The sequence below is a fragment of the Pteronotus mesoamericanus genome, unplaced genomic scaffold, assembly GCF_021234165.1.
Source record: "Pteronotus mesoamericanus isolate MK-2021 breed Mesoamerican mustached bat unplaced genomic scaffold, CSHL_Meso_final contig_20, whole genome shotgun sequence".
Taxonomy (NCBI): Eukaryota; Metazoa; Chordata; class Mammalia; order Chiroptera; family Mormoopidae; genus Pteronotus; species Pteronotus mesoamericanus.
Window position 1 is genome coordinate 12,532,240 of NW_026555085.1, and position 18,760 is coordinate 12,550,999.

The 18,760-nt window shown below is 51.1% G+C and overlaps 1 protein-coding gene across 1 annotated transcript; it reads left to right on the forward strand.

The window, feature by feature from the left end:
- The first annotated feature begins 1,619 nt into the window (after positions 1-1,619).
- PPP2R5D (protein phosphatase 2 regulatory subunit B'delta) lies at positions 1,620-18,760 on the forward strand. Its single transcript, XM_054569376.1, has 16 exons — positions 1,620-1,784; positions 6,651-6,728; positions 13,405-13,621; positions 13,844-14,043; positions 14,129-14,239; positions 14,344-14,436; positions 14,873-15,003; positions 15,126-15,185; positions 15,290-15,398; positions 15,600-15,653; positions 15,956-16,126; positions 16,232-16,359; positions 17,018-17,119; positions 17,209-17,281; positions 17,417-17,533; positions 17,691-18,760. The coding sequence occupies exons 1-16, from the start codon at positions 1,758-1,760 to the stop codon at positions 17,826-17,828; spliced, it is 1,809 nt and encodes a 602-aa protein (XP_054425351.1). The 5' UTR covers positions 1,620-1,757; the 3' UTR covers positions 17,829-18,760.

Sequence of the window (18,760 nt, forward strand, 5' to 3'; positions counted from 1 at the left end):
TGGTAGTTCTAAACTATTATGTGCCTCCATCCCCAGCCTCCTAGAGTGACCAAGGACTGGGAGGATGATGAGGTGGGTCCAAAGAGGATATGCCTGCTTTATACACAGTAGCAGACAAGCTCTAGGCCTTAGGACTATGGTGCCCTTGGAGGCCTTCGGAATTGGAAAACACACCTGGTATTCTGTCTGTGTCAGCACCCATACAGACACGAATATCCATCCACAAATAAATGTCCTTTCCTTTCTGGCTTTTCCTCCAGAAAATAATGGCTGGCACACAGGCCACTCTGTATTACCTTGAAATTATCATTAGTCATTGGGAGCCAAATACTGCTTCGGTAAGAAAACCAGATGCCTATATTTATTGCTTTTATTCCCATATCTCTTGGGGCTCTTCAACCCATTATAAGCTTCCTTCTAGTCCTCTGAAACTTTCTTGCGAAGATCACCCATAACCTCTCAACTGTAGAATCAAGGTGATGCTGTTTGATCTTTATCTTTCTCAATCTTTCTTTGGAATCTGACACTATTGACCAATTCTTTCACTTCCTTTGCCATTATGACACTAGTTTTCCTTCTACATCTCTGATACTCAACTCCCCCCTTTCCCTTACCATCCTCCCCACGGTCCAGCGAACCACCAAATCCTGTTGATTCTACACATTTCTATTTCATCCTTTCTTCTTTATGCCCATGGCCATTGTCTTATAACATTGCTCTCCTGGGCAAAGGACCACAGGCTTATTCTTGAGCCTTCTCCAGTTTCTTCGTGTAGTCAATCTGTTACTGGAATCAACTTTCTGAAACATACTCCTCCAGCCTCCTCTTCGTTTGTGTAATTTATTACCCTATCTTAATCATCTGTTTATACATGTCTGTGAACTTCATCAGGCTGGAACTCCTTGAGGGCAGGAACTGATCTTATCCATTATTAGGACAGTGGCTTGGGTAGGGTGGGATGTAAGGGATGTACCTCCTGAGACACTCACTAAACAATGAGGTAGCTTTTCCACTGTGTTCCCAAGTGCGCAAATCTAGCTGGCTCCCCAATCCCTGGACACCTGCAGTAGGAACAGGGATCCTCTTCCCAAAGCTGCAACAAACCCAGGATTCTCATCTCATCTTACCCATGCCCCGGGCCTGCCAGGCTTCCCCTTTGATTCTGTGCAAGCCCTGTCTAGGAAACGGAGCCGTCTAGAATTCCTGGGCGCTCTCTCCACCAATTTTGCGTGTGCAATTAGAACTACATTACCCTGATGTAGAAAGGCACCCTTCATTTTAGGGCTTCTTTCGAACTGGGCGGAGGAGCAAAGTGAGGAATGAGTGACAGCCACTTTAGAAAAGAACCGGCTGCGAATAAAGGCCGAGGCCGACGTACCACAGACGCCGGAGTGCGGCACTAAGTGCTAAGCTTGGGCTTCCCCTTACCCCCGCCTCCTTCACTAAGCTCGACCCACTTTGGGGCGGGACCTCCTACTTGAGCCAATTCTTGGAGCCGAACCCTGGCGGTTTGTACTCTTCCTTTCCAATGAGAAAAAAAAGGAAGCAGCTTGGCTCCAATGACCAATCCGAAGAGGCGGCGCCTGGTTGTCAGGCAGGTTTGTAAGAGTTCGGGCCAATTGGAGGCGCAGATACCGATCGACCCGGGCGCAGCGCGCAGGCGGTGGCGAAGAGACGCCGAGCGGGCCGAGTGCGGCCGAGCAAAGCCGGAGCCGGAGCGGGGCCGCAGAAGCTGGGCCGGGTCCGGACGGGCCGAGATGCCCTATAAACTCAAGAAGGAGAAGGTGAGCGTGGCCCTTTAACCCGCGCGTCCGCCTTGGGGCCTGCGCGGAGCTCTGGGAGGGGCCCGAGCCAGGCCCGGGACAGCCCCAGACAGACCCTCCCGTCCGGCCCCCGCAGGACTCCCTGGGCCAGCCCTCAGGCCCCGCTGCTGGTCGCACCCCCAGCCTGTGCCGCAGCTGGGAAAGCGCCTCACCTTGCGCGGGATAGAGTGCCCCCCCCCCCTCCGCCCCGCAACACTTAACACCTCTAGATCTATCCCGGGCCCAAGGTAACCCACTCCCTCCGGATCTGTCCCACTCCCAGGTCACTCCCCTGCCTTCTCTCCCCCAGCCATTCACTCCCTCCATCCCCCTACCCGTTTGCCCGTTTGGGACAGCCCGTCATCTAGGGTAGTCCCTCCAGAACTACTCCCCCTTCCAGCCCCTTCCCTCCCCTTCTGACCCGCCTGGGCCTGGGCCGGCCTTCTCCACCTTCCCCTGCAGCCCCTTCTCCCGCTCTGCCAAGCTCCCTGACCTAGAACTGCTCTGCTTTCTCTTTTCCATCAAATCTGGCCTAGGCCCCTCCCTCTAGTTCTTTCTTCACACACAAACTTGTGAGCCAGAACTGAGCCTTTCCTTCTGTCTGTGGAACCTCAGAATGTCAGTGCTGGACTGGACCTCTGAATGCATTCAGTGCTATCCAGAGTGGTACAGATGAAGAGGCTGAGGCCCCGAGAGGGGAAGGGACTTGGCCAAGGTCACACAGCCTGCTGGAGGCCCAACTGCAATATCAGGGCTCTTCTAATAGGCATCAACCGACTGCCAGGTTCATTCTAAACCAGTCACCTTTCCTAATTTGTGCAGGTTCCTTCTCTTAGTCCTTTGCATTTCCCCCTTTTGGCACCAGTGCTGAACTTCTGTCTTCCCTGGGCCATACTGCTCGCAAATCCGGAATCTGCCCACACTATCAGATTAGTTTTCCTTCTTACCCCCTGGACTAGCTACCCCTGAACACCCTCACCTTTGTCATGGCGTCCTGATGCAGGCCGTTCTTGATGTTGCCGCCTTTCACCTTCCTCGTCTACCTCCATACCACCTTCCTCTGTTCCTCATCCCTGTCTTTCTCTACCCTGTTTCCTGCTGTTGCTGAGGTCTGACTCAGAATGTGGTTCCTTTGAGATACAGACTCACACAGAGGATGCTAGAATACCAGTTCCAGCCTCCCCCCACTTCTCTCCTGGGCTGGCCCCTCGTGGTGGGGGACAGCTCTGGCCTGGTGTTCTGCACCAATATAAAGCAACCTGCTTTATGACCCCAGAGGTGTCACGATTTCATTTACCCTCTGATTGGCTGGCTTGCTGGGCTGTCATCTCTGACCTTATCAATTAAACTCTTTATCCTGGGGCTGTTGGAGATCTGCCAGGGTTGTCCCCATAACCTCTCAGGACCTGACATTCTGAATGGAGGGTTGATGATGTACTAGGCACTGAGCCTCCTGGGGTGCCTCACCCAGACCCTGTACTTGGGGAGTGGGCATGCTGCATGGTTGGGCAGCTTAGCTTTAGATGATACACGCACAAGTCAGCCCCACCGGGGGCGGGAGGGCTCCTTCAAAGAGGGTGGAGGGGCATGGAATTCAGGGGTAGCTGGTGAGGTTTCTACCTATCCGAAGTTTTTAGTCTGATAGGACAGATAATGTCCCAACCACAGAGAGCCTTTCTCTATGAGATGATTGAGAAGAAGAAAAATTTTAGATTAGACTTGCTAGGACCAAAGGTATAAGTATTTGGTTGGAAAAGAATATTGGAAGGATCAGGGTACATGGGGCCAGGCATCTCTGATCCCCTTCAGGGTTTAACGCTCTACTTTTGATTTCCAATTGCATTTGGCCTCCTTCAATGGTTGGCAAGTCCTGAGGAGGAGGGAGGTGACATGTGGCTGAGGTCTACCTGAATGGGGTGGGACCAAAAGGAGGAGTGGGTAGATTATCTTTATTGCTCATCCATCACTTCTCCTGTTTCTCCTTCATCTCTGTTGGTCCCAATCTTGGCCCGTCCTTCAGAGCTTCACCCCTGAAGGCTTTCCTGAACCCTTAGTTAGGAGTGAGCTCTGCCTCCTCCCCTGGATTTACAGAACACTTAGTAGGTCACGTATGTCCCTTTTGTGTTCTCCTGGACTGGAATTAATTATGGATAAGTCTTTTCTTCTTCTTGAGATAATATCTAAGTTCCATTTTGGTTTGGCATCTTCCTTGCACGCAGTAGGTGCTCAGTGGATGGGTGCTGAGTCAGTCCCTTGGGGGGATTTGCATCCCTCCTCTTCCCTTATATTCTGATCGGGGACTTACATCTTTTAGGTTCCTGAGTCAGGTGCTCCTGCTCCCTCCCATTTTGTTCTTGTTCATAGTAATAGTAATAACACTAATATTAAGGTTTTCATATACCAGTCCTGGCCAGTGTGGATCAGTTGGTTGGAGCATCGTCCTACAGCTGAAGGATTGTGGGTTCGATTCTCAGTTAGGGCACCTGCCCAGGTTTTGGGTTCAATCCTGGGTCCAGGTGTGAGCATGTGTGGCCCCTGGTCTGGACGCATCCGACCCCCAGTCAGGGTGCGTGCAGGAGGCAGCCAACCAATGCTTCTCTCTTGCATTGATATTTTTCTCCTTTCCTCTCTCTCTGAAAGCATTGAAAACAATGTCCTGTAGTGAGGATTAAAAAAAAAAAAGTTTTCATGTGCCAGACACTGTGCTAAGGGAATTAGGTGCCATGATTGTCATCACTTAGTAGATAAGGAAACAGACTCAGAAAGGCTAGAGAACTTGCACGTGATTATATAACTAGTAAGAATTTGGCCCAGAACATAGGGCTGGTCCCACGGTGCCTTGTAGCACTGGACTGCTGGGTTGGGCTCAAGTGTGTGCACTTCACCTGTTCTGCAGGGGCCAGGCAGCAGGGCGACTTGTGGGCCTGGTCTTCCCACCTCTGCACACACCCAGGCAACTGGGACCTCTCTTAGGCGCAGTTCCTGAGAGATATGACTGAGTGCCATAAGGTAGGTTCACAAAAGAGACCCAGGAGCTTAGGATTAAATAGAAAGATGAGACATACATGAAGAGGGGTCCGCTTTGTGCAAGACGCCCACATCTGGGGCGTGTGCAGTCCCCCCAGTGTTGTGTCCTGCCTGCACCCACCTCATCCTTTTTCTCTCCACCCCATGGTCTGAGCCGCTCCCTGGCCCCTTGATGAGGGGTCAGTGTGCCCAGCCCAGTGAGAAGGCACTAGGAGAGTACTCAGCCCAAAGAAGGAGGCTGCCTGCTGCTGTGACTGCTTGGAGCTGCTCCACACCTGGGAGTGGCTTTCTTCCTCCCCGCCCCCACGAAGCCTTCCCCTACTCCAGCCCACACAAAGCTTTCTTCTCTCTGAAATCCTTTTGCCCCCATAGTCACAGTCATTTGATTTAACACTTCTCACTGAAGGGGCTTGCATGTCATTGAGTCACAGAATCTCAGAGCTGGAAGTGATTTCCACAGGCCTCCAATCCAGTCTTCATTTAAGGCTTGAGTCCCTTCTGTGACATTTCTTGGCGGAGGCATGACTGCTCCCCTGCTTGATTGCTCTTGGGGTTGGGGAGCTTACAGCCTCACCAGGCAGCCAGTTTCTGTGCAGCTGCTCTGGGAAAAAATTCTTCCTTGTTTGGAGCTTCATCCTGTCTTCCCGCCACTTCAGCCCCTGGCTCTTGGGCCTCTGGATCCACATAGAACAAGCTGCATCTTTTGTCCACAGGGCAGCCCTTCAGTTGTTTGTAAAGATCCCTCTTGCTCCCCCTTCCGCCATGACTCCTCCCTTCCATTGTTGCCTCTCCCAGTTCCTGCAGCTGTTGCTCTCAGGACAAGCTTTTGAATCTACTCCCACTATGGTTGCATTTCCCCCCGAAGAAAACGTAAAATTTGTCTTTGTCCTTCCCAAAGTCTGATGCTTGCAGCTGAACCGGAGCCTCCAGAATGGCTCTGTCAGTGCCAAGGACAGGGGTGCTTCCATGTCCCCCCGTGCCAAGCACTCCATAGTCTGGTAACTGGATGGAGGGTCAGGTGAGCTGCCAAGACATCTGCGACACACAGATGACAGTTTTGAGCTTGCAGTCTGACCAAAATCCCCAAGTCTTTTTTACGTTTTCCCCACCCTGTCCTGTGCACTTGCTTTTTTTGGCCTGAATCATAGAAAGAGATTCTGAGCAGGGCTCTAAGCCAATGTCCAGGTCCCCAAGCGACACTGGGACTAGCCCTCACTCTTTGCAGCAACTCAGGGCCTTACCCCGACCCTGTGTTTGTCCACGGAGGTGTTTTTGGGACAATTCCTATACCTGTTAGCATTCCTGGGTCCCACTGATTGTGCTGGTAGCACCCTCTTGTGTGGTGCAATTCATGATACCAAAAAAAAGAAAAAGGAAAAAAAGCCTCCTGCTCTTCCCAGATGGCCGTAGGGGGAGAGTAAGGACTCCCTCACCTCTAGCTTGAGAGCCTCAGGCACCCGCTGCCCACGGCAGTTTGTTCCATGGTGCTTTTCCGTTAAGACTTTTCACCCTGGATGTTGACAGAGGTCCTCGCTGGCCCTAATTCGCACTCCAGCCTTGGGAGGTGGAAGAGTGTTATCATGCTTAATTATCGTGTGTTAGAGTTGTCTTCCCAGTCAGATTCTAAACTCTTTGGAGGGTTTCCCTTTGGATTTCCCTTTGTGAACCCCAGCCCCTGGGTACAAGGTAGGTGCTTGGTGATTCTTATTGATTGATTGATTCAGCTGGGCAGAGGATAATTACAGCAAAGACTTAAGGGGTCCAGACAAGTCCTCTCCCTTCCCCAGGCATGTACTAACTATCTCCATCTTCTTCCTTCAGGAGCCCCCCAAACTTGCCAAAGGCACGGCCAAGCCCAGCAGCTCGGGCAAGGATGGTGGAGGCGAAGGCACTGATGAGGTAATGAATGTGAATGCGTGTTCTACCCTAGTTATGCCACAGGCGCCAGCTCCAGCTGCTGGCTGGCTAGTGGGGTAAGGGATCCCAGGGGGCCCAAAGTTATAGGGGCAGAAGGCAAAGGAGGCTCCACAGCGTGGGAGGGTCCTGGACTGCCCATCCAGTCTGCCTTCAGGCGGGCTTTCCCTTTGGCTGGTATAGACCAGATCAGCTCTCCCATTCTTCAGACTCCCCAGTGGTTCCTATGAAAGTTCTTTCTCTGCCTACCAGCTTTGAGTATTGAGAATTCCTTTTTTTTAGGGCAAAAAGCTAGGGGTACCAGGTCCTGGGAAAGGAAAGAAGTACATGGGTGCTCAGTGGGGTGGCAAGTGGCTTCGGCATGGCTCTGGGTGGGGTAGCGGGTGGGGAGTGGCTGGTGTTCCTGACTTGGGCTGGGCTGCCCACTGCCCTTGGTCCTGATCAGAAGGGAGCTACTGAAGGACAGTCATGAGCAGAGGTCAGCTCAGCCCAGCAATCTAGGGCTATAAAGCAATAAATGGCAAGCGGAGGGAACGCTGGAGGGAGGCGGGCCTCAAGGAAGTCCAGAGTATGTCCATGAAGGTTTCCGGGTGTGCTCAGCTGCGATGCTTAGGGTGCTGGGTGATCCTATGAATACATTGAGCCAGTGCCTGTATTACCCAGGGACTGGTGGTTCTTTATTTCTCCGCTTCCTGCCTCCTGTTCTAGACTGTGCAGAACGATGAACAGGAAATAGGGGTAGGTCTTGTGTGTTTTGGGGATAAGAGATCCTATTAACACGTATTTAACTCTGGATTTAGGTTTTTCCGGGTAATTCCTGTCCCTATCCTATGACTTTTAAAGAAAACCAAGCACTTTTCATACCTGTGACCATTGTTGTAGGCCTCACTTGAGTAATTGGAAAAAGCAGGGTAGGTTTCCCTCATTTTACAAACCTGAGAGTTGAGGACCACAGAGGATAAATTCCTCCTTTCTCTACACTGATATAGTAATCTGATCAAGTCTCTAGAATGGTCCTTATCACTGGGTGTTGTAACTATTTCTTCTCACATGTTTTTCCCCATCAGACTGTGGACTCTGAGGGAAGAAGCTGGCTTCTTTCCCATACCCGTGTGCTCGTGCACATGGTTCACAGTAGGTCGGTGATTACTTCCGGGGAGCGCTTCTTCTGGGTTCAGTCTCCCCTTTAGGAATGAAGACATCTGTGGAACCCACAGGAAGGGTAGTTGGGAACTGGCAACTGATATTCAAAGCATCAAGAGAGCCTTAGAAACAGGATCTAAAGGACAGAAAGGAATAGTTAGGGGGCTGCTCCCACCTTTCGCTTAACGAACTCCTACTTGCTCAGTTATTACATTGATGTCACTTCCTGAAATCGGCCTTCCTTGACCCAACCCCAGCCCCAGGACAAGGTCAGGGGTCCTGCTGTTTGCTCCCCTGGCACCCAGTACCATCCACGGAAGCACTTAACCACAGCTGTAATGAAACAATTCCATGTGAATTCCTTGTTTATCAGTTGGCTCCTTTGTTAGCATGTGAGCTCTAATGTGAGGCTTTTTAATGCCAAAGGACCTGGCACACCGGAGACACCAGCATGTAAATGCATCAGTGAGTGAAGAGTCAATGAGCCAATGAACCAATTTCAAATGAGAGCTGGAAGGAACCTTAGAGTCTCACCCCTCCTTTCATAGGTGGGGAAATGAAGGCCAAACAGGTTAAGAAATATCCCAAGACCAGCTCCTAGGATTTCTTCACTGCCTTTCCGGACAAATCTGATATGGGCAGTAAGTCAATATCAGGCCCTCTGGGAAAGGAGTAAGTTCACCTTTTGCTTTGCTTTGTGAAACGCCACTCAGAGCTTAACTGTAAGGCAGCTGCAAGAATTCTGCTCCATGCTTTTCTAGAAATGTACCCATGTGGCTCCAGGGAGAGGGACAGTGGGAAAGTTGGTAGCCAGGCTGTGAGGTCCAGCTCATCAAAAGCTGTTTGGCACAGTCTTTTCCTTGCCCTTCATCTAGTCTAGAATTCCAGGCTCTTAGAGCCGTATTTACCTTGTGTTAAGCATTTGCCTGTCTTTCCAATTGATCCTAATAATTATAGCAGCCAACATTGGTTTTATTGAACTTGTATTAGTTTTCTAGGGCAGCCATAACAAATGACCACAAACTGGGTGGATTAAAATAACAGGTTTATTTTTTCACAGTTCTGGAGGCCAGACATCTGAGCTCGGGGTGTCAGCAGGCCGTGGCCCTCTGAGGTTCTAGGGAGGAGCCTGTGCCGTGCCCCTCTCCCCGGCCTGGCGGCTTTCAGCAGTCCCGGCGCACCTTGGCTCACAGACTCATCACTCCCATCTCTCCCTCCGTCTTCACACAGCCTTCTCCCCTATCTGTGTGTCCGTGTCTCTGTGTGCAGATTTCCCTCTTCTTAATAAGGACACAAGTCCTATTGGATTTAGGGCCCAGCCTGATCCAATGTGACCTCATCTTAACTTGATTACATCCGCAAAGACCCTGTTTCCAAATAAGGTCCCATTTACAGATGTTGGGTTGATGTGAATTTGGGGAGGGGCGCTGTTCTACTCGGTGTACTCTATTCCAGGCAGTGCATTGAGTACTTTGCATTTAATCCTGCAACCTTCTCATTTCACCTTCACAACGCCCCCATCAGGTCACTGCTCCTGCCAGGTCACTCCGTTATCACTGTCCTCATTTAACAGGTGCAACTGAGGTTTAACAATGTACAGTAGCTTTTACATGGCAATAAAACGGCACAGCTAGAATTCATCCTAGGCCTGCGACTTAGGAGCCAGTTCTCCTGTGTTCTTGACACCATACACTGGCTCTAAGATTCTATCTTAGAAGATAGTCTTCGACTGGAAAGGAGTCTCAAGAGATGAGGTCAGACTGACTCTGACCTGCTGCTGCAGGCAGGGGTCGTATTTGGTCTGTCTTTGGAGAAAGCAGGTCAGTGCCGTGGACTTTTCTGTGCGCCGTGCCCTGTCCTGAGTTCTGGGAGGGGGCGGAGAGGGAGGAAGGAATTATCCTGTTCTACCCGCCTTTAGCCTTACCTCCTTGTAGCGAGATTGTTACCCTAAAAACATTTTTGGTCTTATCAGGCCTCTACTTAAAAACCTCTGTTGGCATCTCATCGTTCACAAATTCAAATTCACGCCCTCGGCCCTGCTGAGCTGGCCCGCCCATTCTTGGAACTCCCATCCGCGTTTCCTGTCACCTGAGCCCTTTTATGACTCTGGGGTCCTTACGGATGTAATTCTATTGACCTGGATTGCTTTACTTTTCTCCCTTCTTCCTTTGTCTAAACTCACATTTATCCTTTAAGAACCAGATTAAAAGTCACCTCTTCAGGGATGTCTTCCCCAATCCTTCAGGCAAAGTTTGTAGTTAGCCCTCTGGGTCCCCATGTCCTTTGCTGGGTTCTCTGCGTTCGCATTTCCCTTGTACTAATTGCCGCTTTCTGTGTCCCTCTCACCCACTGGACTGTGAGCTCTTTGAGGGCAAGGGCCATGTCCCATCCACCTTTTAATCTCTAATGATTAGCATGGTGTTTATTGAATAAATGAAGGAAGGAAAGAATTAAGCAGATCTAGATAGAGCTCTAGATGTCAGTATGGGAGAGGATGCCTCTGATTTTCAGGGTTTTAAACTAAAATGATATTTACTTGGCTAGTTATTTATTATATACAAGCTATAATGTTAGTCGTGGCATTTTTCACTGTTTATCTTTCATCTTTCTGTTACAATACTTTATTTAGTACTTAAATGATATTTCTGCCTCTTTATTTATGTGTAAATATATGGGTTGAATTATTAATGGTGGCTATTAGGATGCGGTTGGACCAGCATTGGTTTAGAATAAGCAAGTATAATTGTCATCTTCTGAGTGTGAGCATGGTATGTAAATTCAAAGCACCACTTGATTGTTGGAGGCCTGAATCTAGGAGGGCGTCTTGGAGTTTGGACCGTGCTGAGAGTTTAGAAGTGGGAAGAGAAGGTACTTTAGGCTCCAGGCAGAGGCGATGGTCACTACAAAGTCTCAGAAGTGGGACCAGGTGGGCCATGTTAGAAGGTGGAGAGCAGGTTGGCCATGTTGTCTTTGGTCCAGTCGTGCTCCGAGAGCTGCAGAAGGTTGTCCAGGGGACTCACCTGCCTCCCACTTCCAGGTCAGTGGAGGGGAAGTCAGAAGCCAGGGCTTTTAGGAGGAAGTGTGGAACATGAAGTGAGTCTCTGGCATGTCTTCATGCCTCCCTTCTGGCCAGCATGTTTCCCAGTGAAGGGAGAACAGGCCAGGGATGCTTCTTGTGTCTGGGGCCTGGGAGCCAGTGGTCCTTACAAAACCAGTGTGGTTTTTAAATTTTGATTTTTAGCCACACAACTTTCTCTTGCAACCTACGTGGAGAATGGTTGGGGGACACTTACCTAGTCCACCCCCTCCTCATTGGCAGAGAAAACTGAGACCTTGCTTCTCCCTTTCTGGGAGGAGTGCCTCCTTTCTCTGGATGTCCTCTTGGTGTGAGGTTTGTGGAGGTGCAGGATGTCTGCGTCTTACCTGGGAGGACGAAGAGAGACTCGTTTTTCCCTGAGTTTTGTTCCTCTGCTGCCACAAAGCCCCTAACCCGACTGTCACTAATGTCTCTCCCTCCCACTCTGCTTCTGCCACAGTCAGGGGCTCTGTTCTGAGGCTTCCCAGGTTGGGACAGGAAAGGCCTTGGCTAGTCAACTAACCAAACATGCGCTGAAGGCCTGTTAGTTGCCAGTGTTGAGGGGACCCACGGCAGTGCAAACCAGCGTCCAGGCTCTCGGGACACTTGCTGTCTAGTAGGGGAATGATACTTGAACAGACCAAGAAAGAGTTGTCACTGGGGATGATCAGAGAGCCAACGGTCTAGACAAAGTAGCGTCAAGAGATTGGGGACGGGGATGGATACCTAAGGCCTGGGGTCATCTGAGGAAGCTTTTTGGAAAAAGGTGGGACTTAATCTGGATTTTGAAAGGTGCAATACCTTTTTGTGTCCTCGTTTTAAACCAAGGAGGATAGTGGACTCTAAGGAACATTTGAGGAGGTTCCAGGCTGCATTCCTAAAACCCAGGGGGTGGGAAATAATAATAATGCCTATCTCATAGAATTGTAATGGGATTTAAATGAACAGTGTATGCGGGCCGCATATGGAGAGGAGGTAGAGACAGCAGGTAGGAGGACGGGAGGGAGGACAGCTTTCCTGTGGTCTGGGGCCCAGCTGGGCGTGGCCTCCGGTCCTGCTGCAGTCTCTGGTTGGGGACAAGAGCTGTCCCTCCTCTCCCTGCAAGGGTGCCTGGACAGTGCCTGTGGGTGGACAGCCCTGCCAGGGTGTGTGTGGGCGTCTGCCGCTGGGCTTCGTGGGGCCCGGACATCCGTGTCTGGGAGGAAGTAAAGACAGCTGTTAAAAATTAGCTGTATTTACAAACTATAGAAAAGTAGAAAAAAGTTACCTGTCATTCTGTTGCCACAGGAGATAGGCCTGACCACAGTGGTGGACTTGCTCTAGTTCTTTTCTTCTTAGCTGGGTTTTAGGTTCCATGTGTTGCAATGTGGGGAGCTCTCCTGTATGGACAGTTTTGTATTACCCTTAAATCACTTAGCATGGCAAGCAGTTTTCTGTCATTACATAGTTTTAGACTTTTTGTTTTATTGTAAATTTTTATCAACATGATAATCACAAACATGTACATCTTTCCGGAAGTCGGACGGTGTTCTTGGGCTGCAGTGAGGAGGACAGCCGTGCACAGGCCCCCGCCTCTCTTGTTGCTCTGTGGCAGCCACTTCCAACTTCTAACTCTTTCCTTGGAGAGAGACTTCCGTATTTCCAAATATAATTGTTTAACTGTTTTTTTTCCAAACTTTTTTGAGATTTTGATATTATCTATTGACTCACTACTGTGGAAAATTAAAGCCTCAGTGTCTTGTATCTCTGCACAGACATTTCCCCTCCTCTCGAAATACTTATCACCAATTTTGGGTATATGACTATGACTGAGTAAATATTTTTCACAGCGGAACCATGTATGATTACATTTAGTACATAGTTTTCATAAACATGATTTTAGCTCCATGATATCCCATGTATTTATTTGCTCTTATAAATAAGGTTGTAAAAAGGCCAAAGCCTTTTTTTAATATTTAGGATTTTTCTTAAGCTATATTTCTAGTAGTTAAGCCCCTGAGACATGGGAATGAATTTCTTTTAACTTTTTTTAAAAAGATTTATTTATTTATTTTTAGAGAGAGCGGAAGGAGAGAGGGAGAGAAAGAGTAGTATGTGGTTGCCTCTTGGGCGCCCCCTACTGGGGACCTGGCCCACAACCCAGGCATGTGCCCTGACTGGGAATTGCACCAGTGACCCTTTGGTTCGCAGGCAGGCACTCAGTCCACTGAGCAACACTAGCCAGGGCTGGAGTGACCATCCTGAAGGCTCTTGATGCACAGGCTGTGGCCATTACTTTGGGAAGCATGACTTCGTGACCACTCCTTTCCAGGGATAACCCATAGCTATCTCTGACCCTGGCCTTAGGCGACATAAGTGGGTTGGGGGGTGAGGGATGGCCTAGGCCTGGGGTGGCAGACATCACTGGGGGAGGGGACTTCAACCATTCACTTGTTTGACCAGGCTCAGCCGCAGCCGCAGCCGCAGCCGCAGCCCCAGCCGCAGCCCCAGCCCCCATCATCCAACAAGCGTCCCAGCAACAGCACACCACCCCCGACGCAGCTCAGCAAAATCAAGTACTCAGGTGGCCCCCAGATTGTCAAGAAGGAGCGACGGCAAAGCTCCTCTCGCTTCAATCTGAGCAAGAACCGGGAGTTACAGAAGCTTCCTGCCCTGAAAGGTATTTGGAAAAGGTTAAGGGGGCTGGTGCACCAGGCCTGGGGGGCAGTGGGCCCTGGCAAATGAAGGTTTGGGGTACTTTGGGGGGATGGGATTTTAGCAAATGTGAGGGGAGTTCCACAGGGATTGAGGGTGCTGGGGAGCAGGCTGGGATGGGGGAAGCCCTGTAAGACAGGCAGGACGTGGACTGAGGAGGGCAACCTGACTGTCGGGCCCCCTCTAGATTCGCCAACCCAGGAACGGGAGGAGCTGTTTATTCAGAAGCTACGCCAGTGCTGTGTCCTCTTTGACTTTGTGTCAGACCCACTCAGTGACCTCAAATTCAAGGAGGTGAAGCGGGCAGGACTCAATGAAATGGTGGAGTACATCACCCACAGCCGCGATGTTGTCACCGAGGCCATTTACCCCGAGGCTGTTACCATGGTGGGCACAGGGAAAGGGGAAGGCGGGCAGGGGTGGGGGCCCTGGGGAAGCCCCGGCAGAGCTCTCACCCGGGCCCGCCCTTCAGTTTTCAGTGAACCTCTTCCGGACACTGCCACCTTCATCAAATCCCACCGGGGCCGAGTTTGACCCAGAGGAAGATGAGCCCACCCTGGAAGCCGCCTGGCCACATCTCCAGGTTGGCCCTGGCCGGAGGGACTGGGGCACTCTGAGGCCTGTGGCCAGCGGTGTCTCCCAGTCTTTGGAAACACCCCCTGAGTGGATGCTCCTTTCTTCCCACAGCTCGTGTACGAGTTTTTCTTACGTTTCCTTGAGTCTCCTGATTTCCAGCCAAACATAGCCAAGAAATACATTGACCAGAAGTTTGTCCTTGCTGTGAGTCCCTGAGGTTCCTGTCCTTTCCCTCCTTCTAGCGCGTAAACTGTGGACCCACATCCCTTACTCCAGTCCCAGCTGCTCTTTCTCCTTCTGCAAATATACTGGGTTTCAGCCGTGTCTGTACAGGAGACAGTGGGGTTGAAACAAACCTACTTTGCCCTTTAGAAGCTTCCAGCATAATGAAGGGAAATGGATAAAGCAAGTTAGCCACCCCCTCCCGCCGCCCCACCTTCAATGGGGATATGCAAACATGCATACTCAGATGTCCTCTTGGGTAGAGCAGTATAATAAAATCACTCTTCCTAGACACTTGTCCCCGTGCCCCCTCTCCAGAGAGCCTTTGGGCTTCTCCCAGCCAGGACCCTGTGTCTCCCCAGCCCTGCCTCCCTCAGCCCCTGCCTCACTTGCTGCCTTTCCTCCTGCCTGCTCCCAGCTCCTGGACCTGTTTGACAGTGAGGATCCTCGAGAGCGGGACTTCCTCAAGACTATCTTGCATCGAATCTATGGCAAGTTTTTGGGGCTCCGGGCTTATATCCGTAGGCAGATCAACCACATCTTCTACAGGTGAGGCCAGGAGCCCAGGCTCAGGAGCAAAGCAAGCACCGCTACGTTGGGGGAAGAAGGGAGGTAGGGGGACTTCAGAAGGGGCATCAGGGTTGTCAAGAGACCCTTTTGTCTTCCCCCAGGTTCATCTATGAGACGGAGCATCACAACGGGATTGCCGAGCTCCTAGAGATCCTGGGCAGGTGAGAGGTGGGGTGGGCGCCCGTATGCCTGAAAAAGGCTGGGAGGTTGGTGCACTGAGCTTAGACCAGGCCCTTTGGTCCTAACAAACCTCTCTGAACTCTAGCATCATCAACGGCTTTGCCTTGCCTCTTAAGGAAGAGCACAAGATGTTCCTTATTCGTGTCCTGCTTCCCCTTCACAAAGTCAAGTCCCTGAGTGTCTATCACCCTCAGGTAAGCCGCCTTCCTCCTGATGATCCCTAACAGCAGAGAACTGACAGGGAGGGAAGCTACTCTAGCTGGGGAGGGGAGGCAGAGGGAGCAGGTGGGGAAAATTCCTCTACCCCTTTTCCATTTGGGGCCTTGCTTCTGTCACTGACCTCCATGAGACCTGGGCTCTGCACCTCACCTCCTTTCTACCTCAACCTTTTGCAGCTGGCTTACTGCGTGGTACAATTCCTGGAGAAGGAGAGCAGTCTCACTGAGCCGGTAATTCCCTGTCTAAGCCCCAGCATCCATCCACCTGTGTGTAGGTAGCACTTGCCAGTCTGTATGTCCCGCAGTGCCGTAGGCAGGTGCTCAGGAGGGATGTAGCCCAGGTAACATGGCTTCCTCTCTGAAGGAGAAGAAAAACCTACGTATATGTAGGAAATAGATCTAAGCCAGAGAAACACGAGCAGTTAGCTGAGGCCACCTGTGCTATGCCCACTGCAGTGGGGGGAGGGGTAGGAAGACTTCCTGAAGAACCAGACAGTTGTTGAGAATTTTATCCCCCTGTCCTTGTCTCACAGGTGATTGTGGGACTTCTTAAGTTCTGGCCGAAGACCCACAGCCCCAAGGAAGTGATGTTCCTGAATGAACTAGAGGAGATTCTGGATGTCATTGAACCTTCGGAGTTCAGCAAAGTGATGGAACCACTCTTCCGCCAGCTTGCCAAGTGTGTCTCTAGCCCCCATTTTCAGGTGAGATCCAGACCCAGCATATCCCAGCCCCTGCGTCCCAGAAATTGAGGGGGTTCTTGAGCCAAGCGAGCCGTACCCCCACTGAGTCCTGCCTGTCCCCACCAGGTGGCAGAGCGTGCTCTCTATTACTGGAACAATGAGTACATCATGAGCCTGATAAGTGACAATGCTGCCCGCGTCCTCCCCATCATGTTCCCTGCACTCTACAGGAACTCCAAGAGCCACTGGAACAAGTAGGAGGCTGCGGTGGGGCTCTGGTTTTGTAAGCTGTGAGGGTGTGGAAGATCTATGGAGCCAATGATTTCATCTGGTCACTCTGCTAGTGGGGATGGTGCCCACTGTATGTTGATAGGGCTTCGGGGGACTGATGGGGGAGAAAAGGTACCTATGTGAGAGATCTCTGTGATAACAAACAGCAGAGCAGTGGCCTGTATTACACCACTTCTTGCAGTCAGAAATCCTGCATCTTTGGCGGCTTAATTCCATGCTTTAGGAAGCTGATGTGACCTTAGTGTGTGTTGAATCCCAGTGTTGTAAAAAGGCTTTCATGCTGAAAACAATCACACTGTGGTGCAGACATGCATCACACTGCTGGGAGGCCACTGGTGTGGGCTAGAATGGAGTAGTGGGAAGAAGGTAGGTCTTGGATGATGGGGTGAGGGGAAGGATGGGCAAGGCCGATCAATATTTGTGAAGACCCTGAGATGGCAATCTCAAGTCACAGGATTTGAGCAGAGAGATGAGTTTTTACTGTATAGAGCTCTGTGAAATGGGCATGGCAAATGAGAAAGCTCTTAGCAGAGACACCTCCTAGAAGAGAGCAAAGTAGCAAAGTGGGGCCAGGCACTAAGGGCAGGCTCTGGCCTCTTACACCTCTTCTTCCGGTGGCAGGACAATCCATGGACTGATCTACAATGCCCTAAAGCTGTTCATGGAGATGAACCAGAAGCTGTTTGATGACTGCACACAACAGTACAAGGCAGAGAAGCAGAAGTGAGTGTGTCTCTGCTCGCAGGCTCTGATCATCCATCAGCAGCCCCCTTTGCTTCTCTCTCAAACTCACTCTCTCTTTGCTCCCTCAGGGGCCGGTTCCGAATGAAGGAAAGAGAAGAGATGTGGCAAAAGATCGAAGAGCTGGCCCGGCTTAATCCCCAGGTGAGGTTTTCCTGTCACTGCCCTGAACTGAGGGGCCTGTCTTAGGCTGGGAGAGGGACTAAGGAGGAACAGGCACACAGGTTCACAGGCTTCTGAAGTGGTCCTCTCCGCTTGTCACGCCTCCTTTCTTCTCAGTATCCCATGTTCCGAGCTCCACCGCCATTGCCTCCTGTGTACTCAATGGAGACAGAGACCCCCACAGCAGAGGACATCCAGCTTCTGAAGAGGACAGTGGAAACAGAGGCTGTGCAGGTGGCAGGGCACAAAGGAAGGGCAGGGGAGCAGAAATAAAGACAGCTCTGGAAGGGGGAGGAGAAAGGAGTAGCAGAGCCAAGGAGGGACGGGAGGAAACAGTGGAATGTACTGGGAATTGGTCACCATTCCTTGTCTTCTCCATGTCCACACACAGATGCTAAAGGACATCAAGAAAGAAAAAGTGCTACTTCGGAGGAAGTCAGAGCTGCCCCAGGACGTGTACACCATTAAGGCGCTAGAGGCTCACAAACGGGCGGAAGAGTTCCTAACTGCCAGCCAGGAGGCTCTCTGACGCCCTCACCTTCCCCGCGCAGGGCCACAGCCCACTCAGCCCTGGGACGCCGCCCTAGCCCTCCACCCTCTGCTCCCCACCGGCTGACTTGGGGCAAGGCAGTGCCTCTAGCTACTCTAGGGAGGGTGATGCGGCACTTGGAAGCAGGGACACTCAGAGTGGTCCCTCTTCTCCCCAAAATGTGTTCATACCTCCCAGTGGCTAGTACCGACAGGCTGAGCACTGAGACGTTTAGTGCTTAGACAACTGGGGATGCCTGTCCCCCTCCTGCTCCTAACCCCACAGCTACCTGAGGCTGCTGAGAAATACACACAGGAATACATACGCTCCTCTCCTCTTCCCTTCATTCTCATTTGAACTCTAGGGGTCTCTCCTTTTCTTCCTCCTCTGCAGAGTACACGGGGAGCAGCAGGAGATTATTCTCACCAAAGTTATGTCAAGTCCCATTGGCCCCTGAAGTCAGTAGCTGAAGGGTTGCCAATCCCCAACAGCACAAAGAGGCTCCCAGCCCCAGCAATGTGCAGGCTGACAGGGCTGTATTATTTCCTCTTACCCCTGCCTGACCAAGACCATGTGGGTGGTCAAAAGGAGAACTGCATAGGCTGTGGACAACAGGTGATGGTGAATAAAGAGCCCAGATGGATTAAGAGAAGGGGATGAACAAACACCCGACCTTGTGCCCTGTCTTTGGTGAGCAGCAGCCTTGGGATCACAGATATGGAAGGGACCACCCAGGGCTGACTGCTTTCCTGTGCTGTTGGTTCCCAAAGTTAGGAGGAAGGAAGCAGGGAGCAGTGTCCTAAGCATGGCTCCCCCAACACCTATTTATTTCCTTGTTTGTGCTAATGCTGGGCAGACCCTCACTTGTCCCTTTCAGGCATCATGGAGGGGCAAGGGACTTAGGAAAGCCAGACCTGGGTTCCAGGGGCACA

Bases quoted from the DNA above. Each gene is read 5' to 3' on its own strand.
- PPP2R5D (XM_054569376.1), top strand. From the start codon at position 1,758: ATGCCCTATAAACTCAAGAAGGAGAAG. The intron at 16,127-16,231 runs GTGAGATCCAGA...TGTCCCCACCAG, and splicing joins TCTCTAGCCCCCATTTTCAG to GTGGCAGAGCGTGCTCTCTA. The intron at 17,120-17,208 runs GTGAGTGTGTCT...TTGCTCCCTCAG, and splicing joins TACAAGGCAGAGAAGCAGAA to GGGCCGGTTCCGAATGAAGG.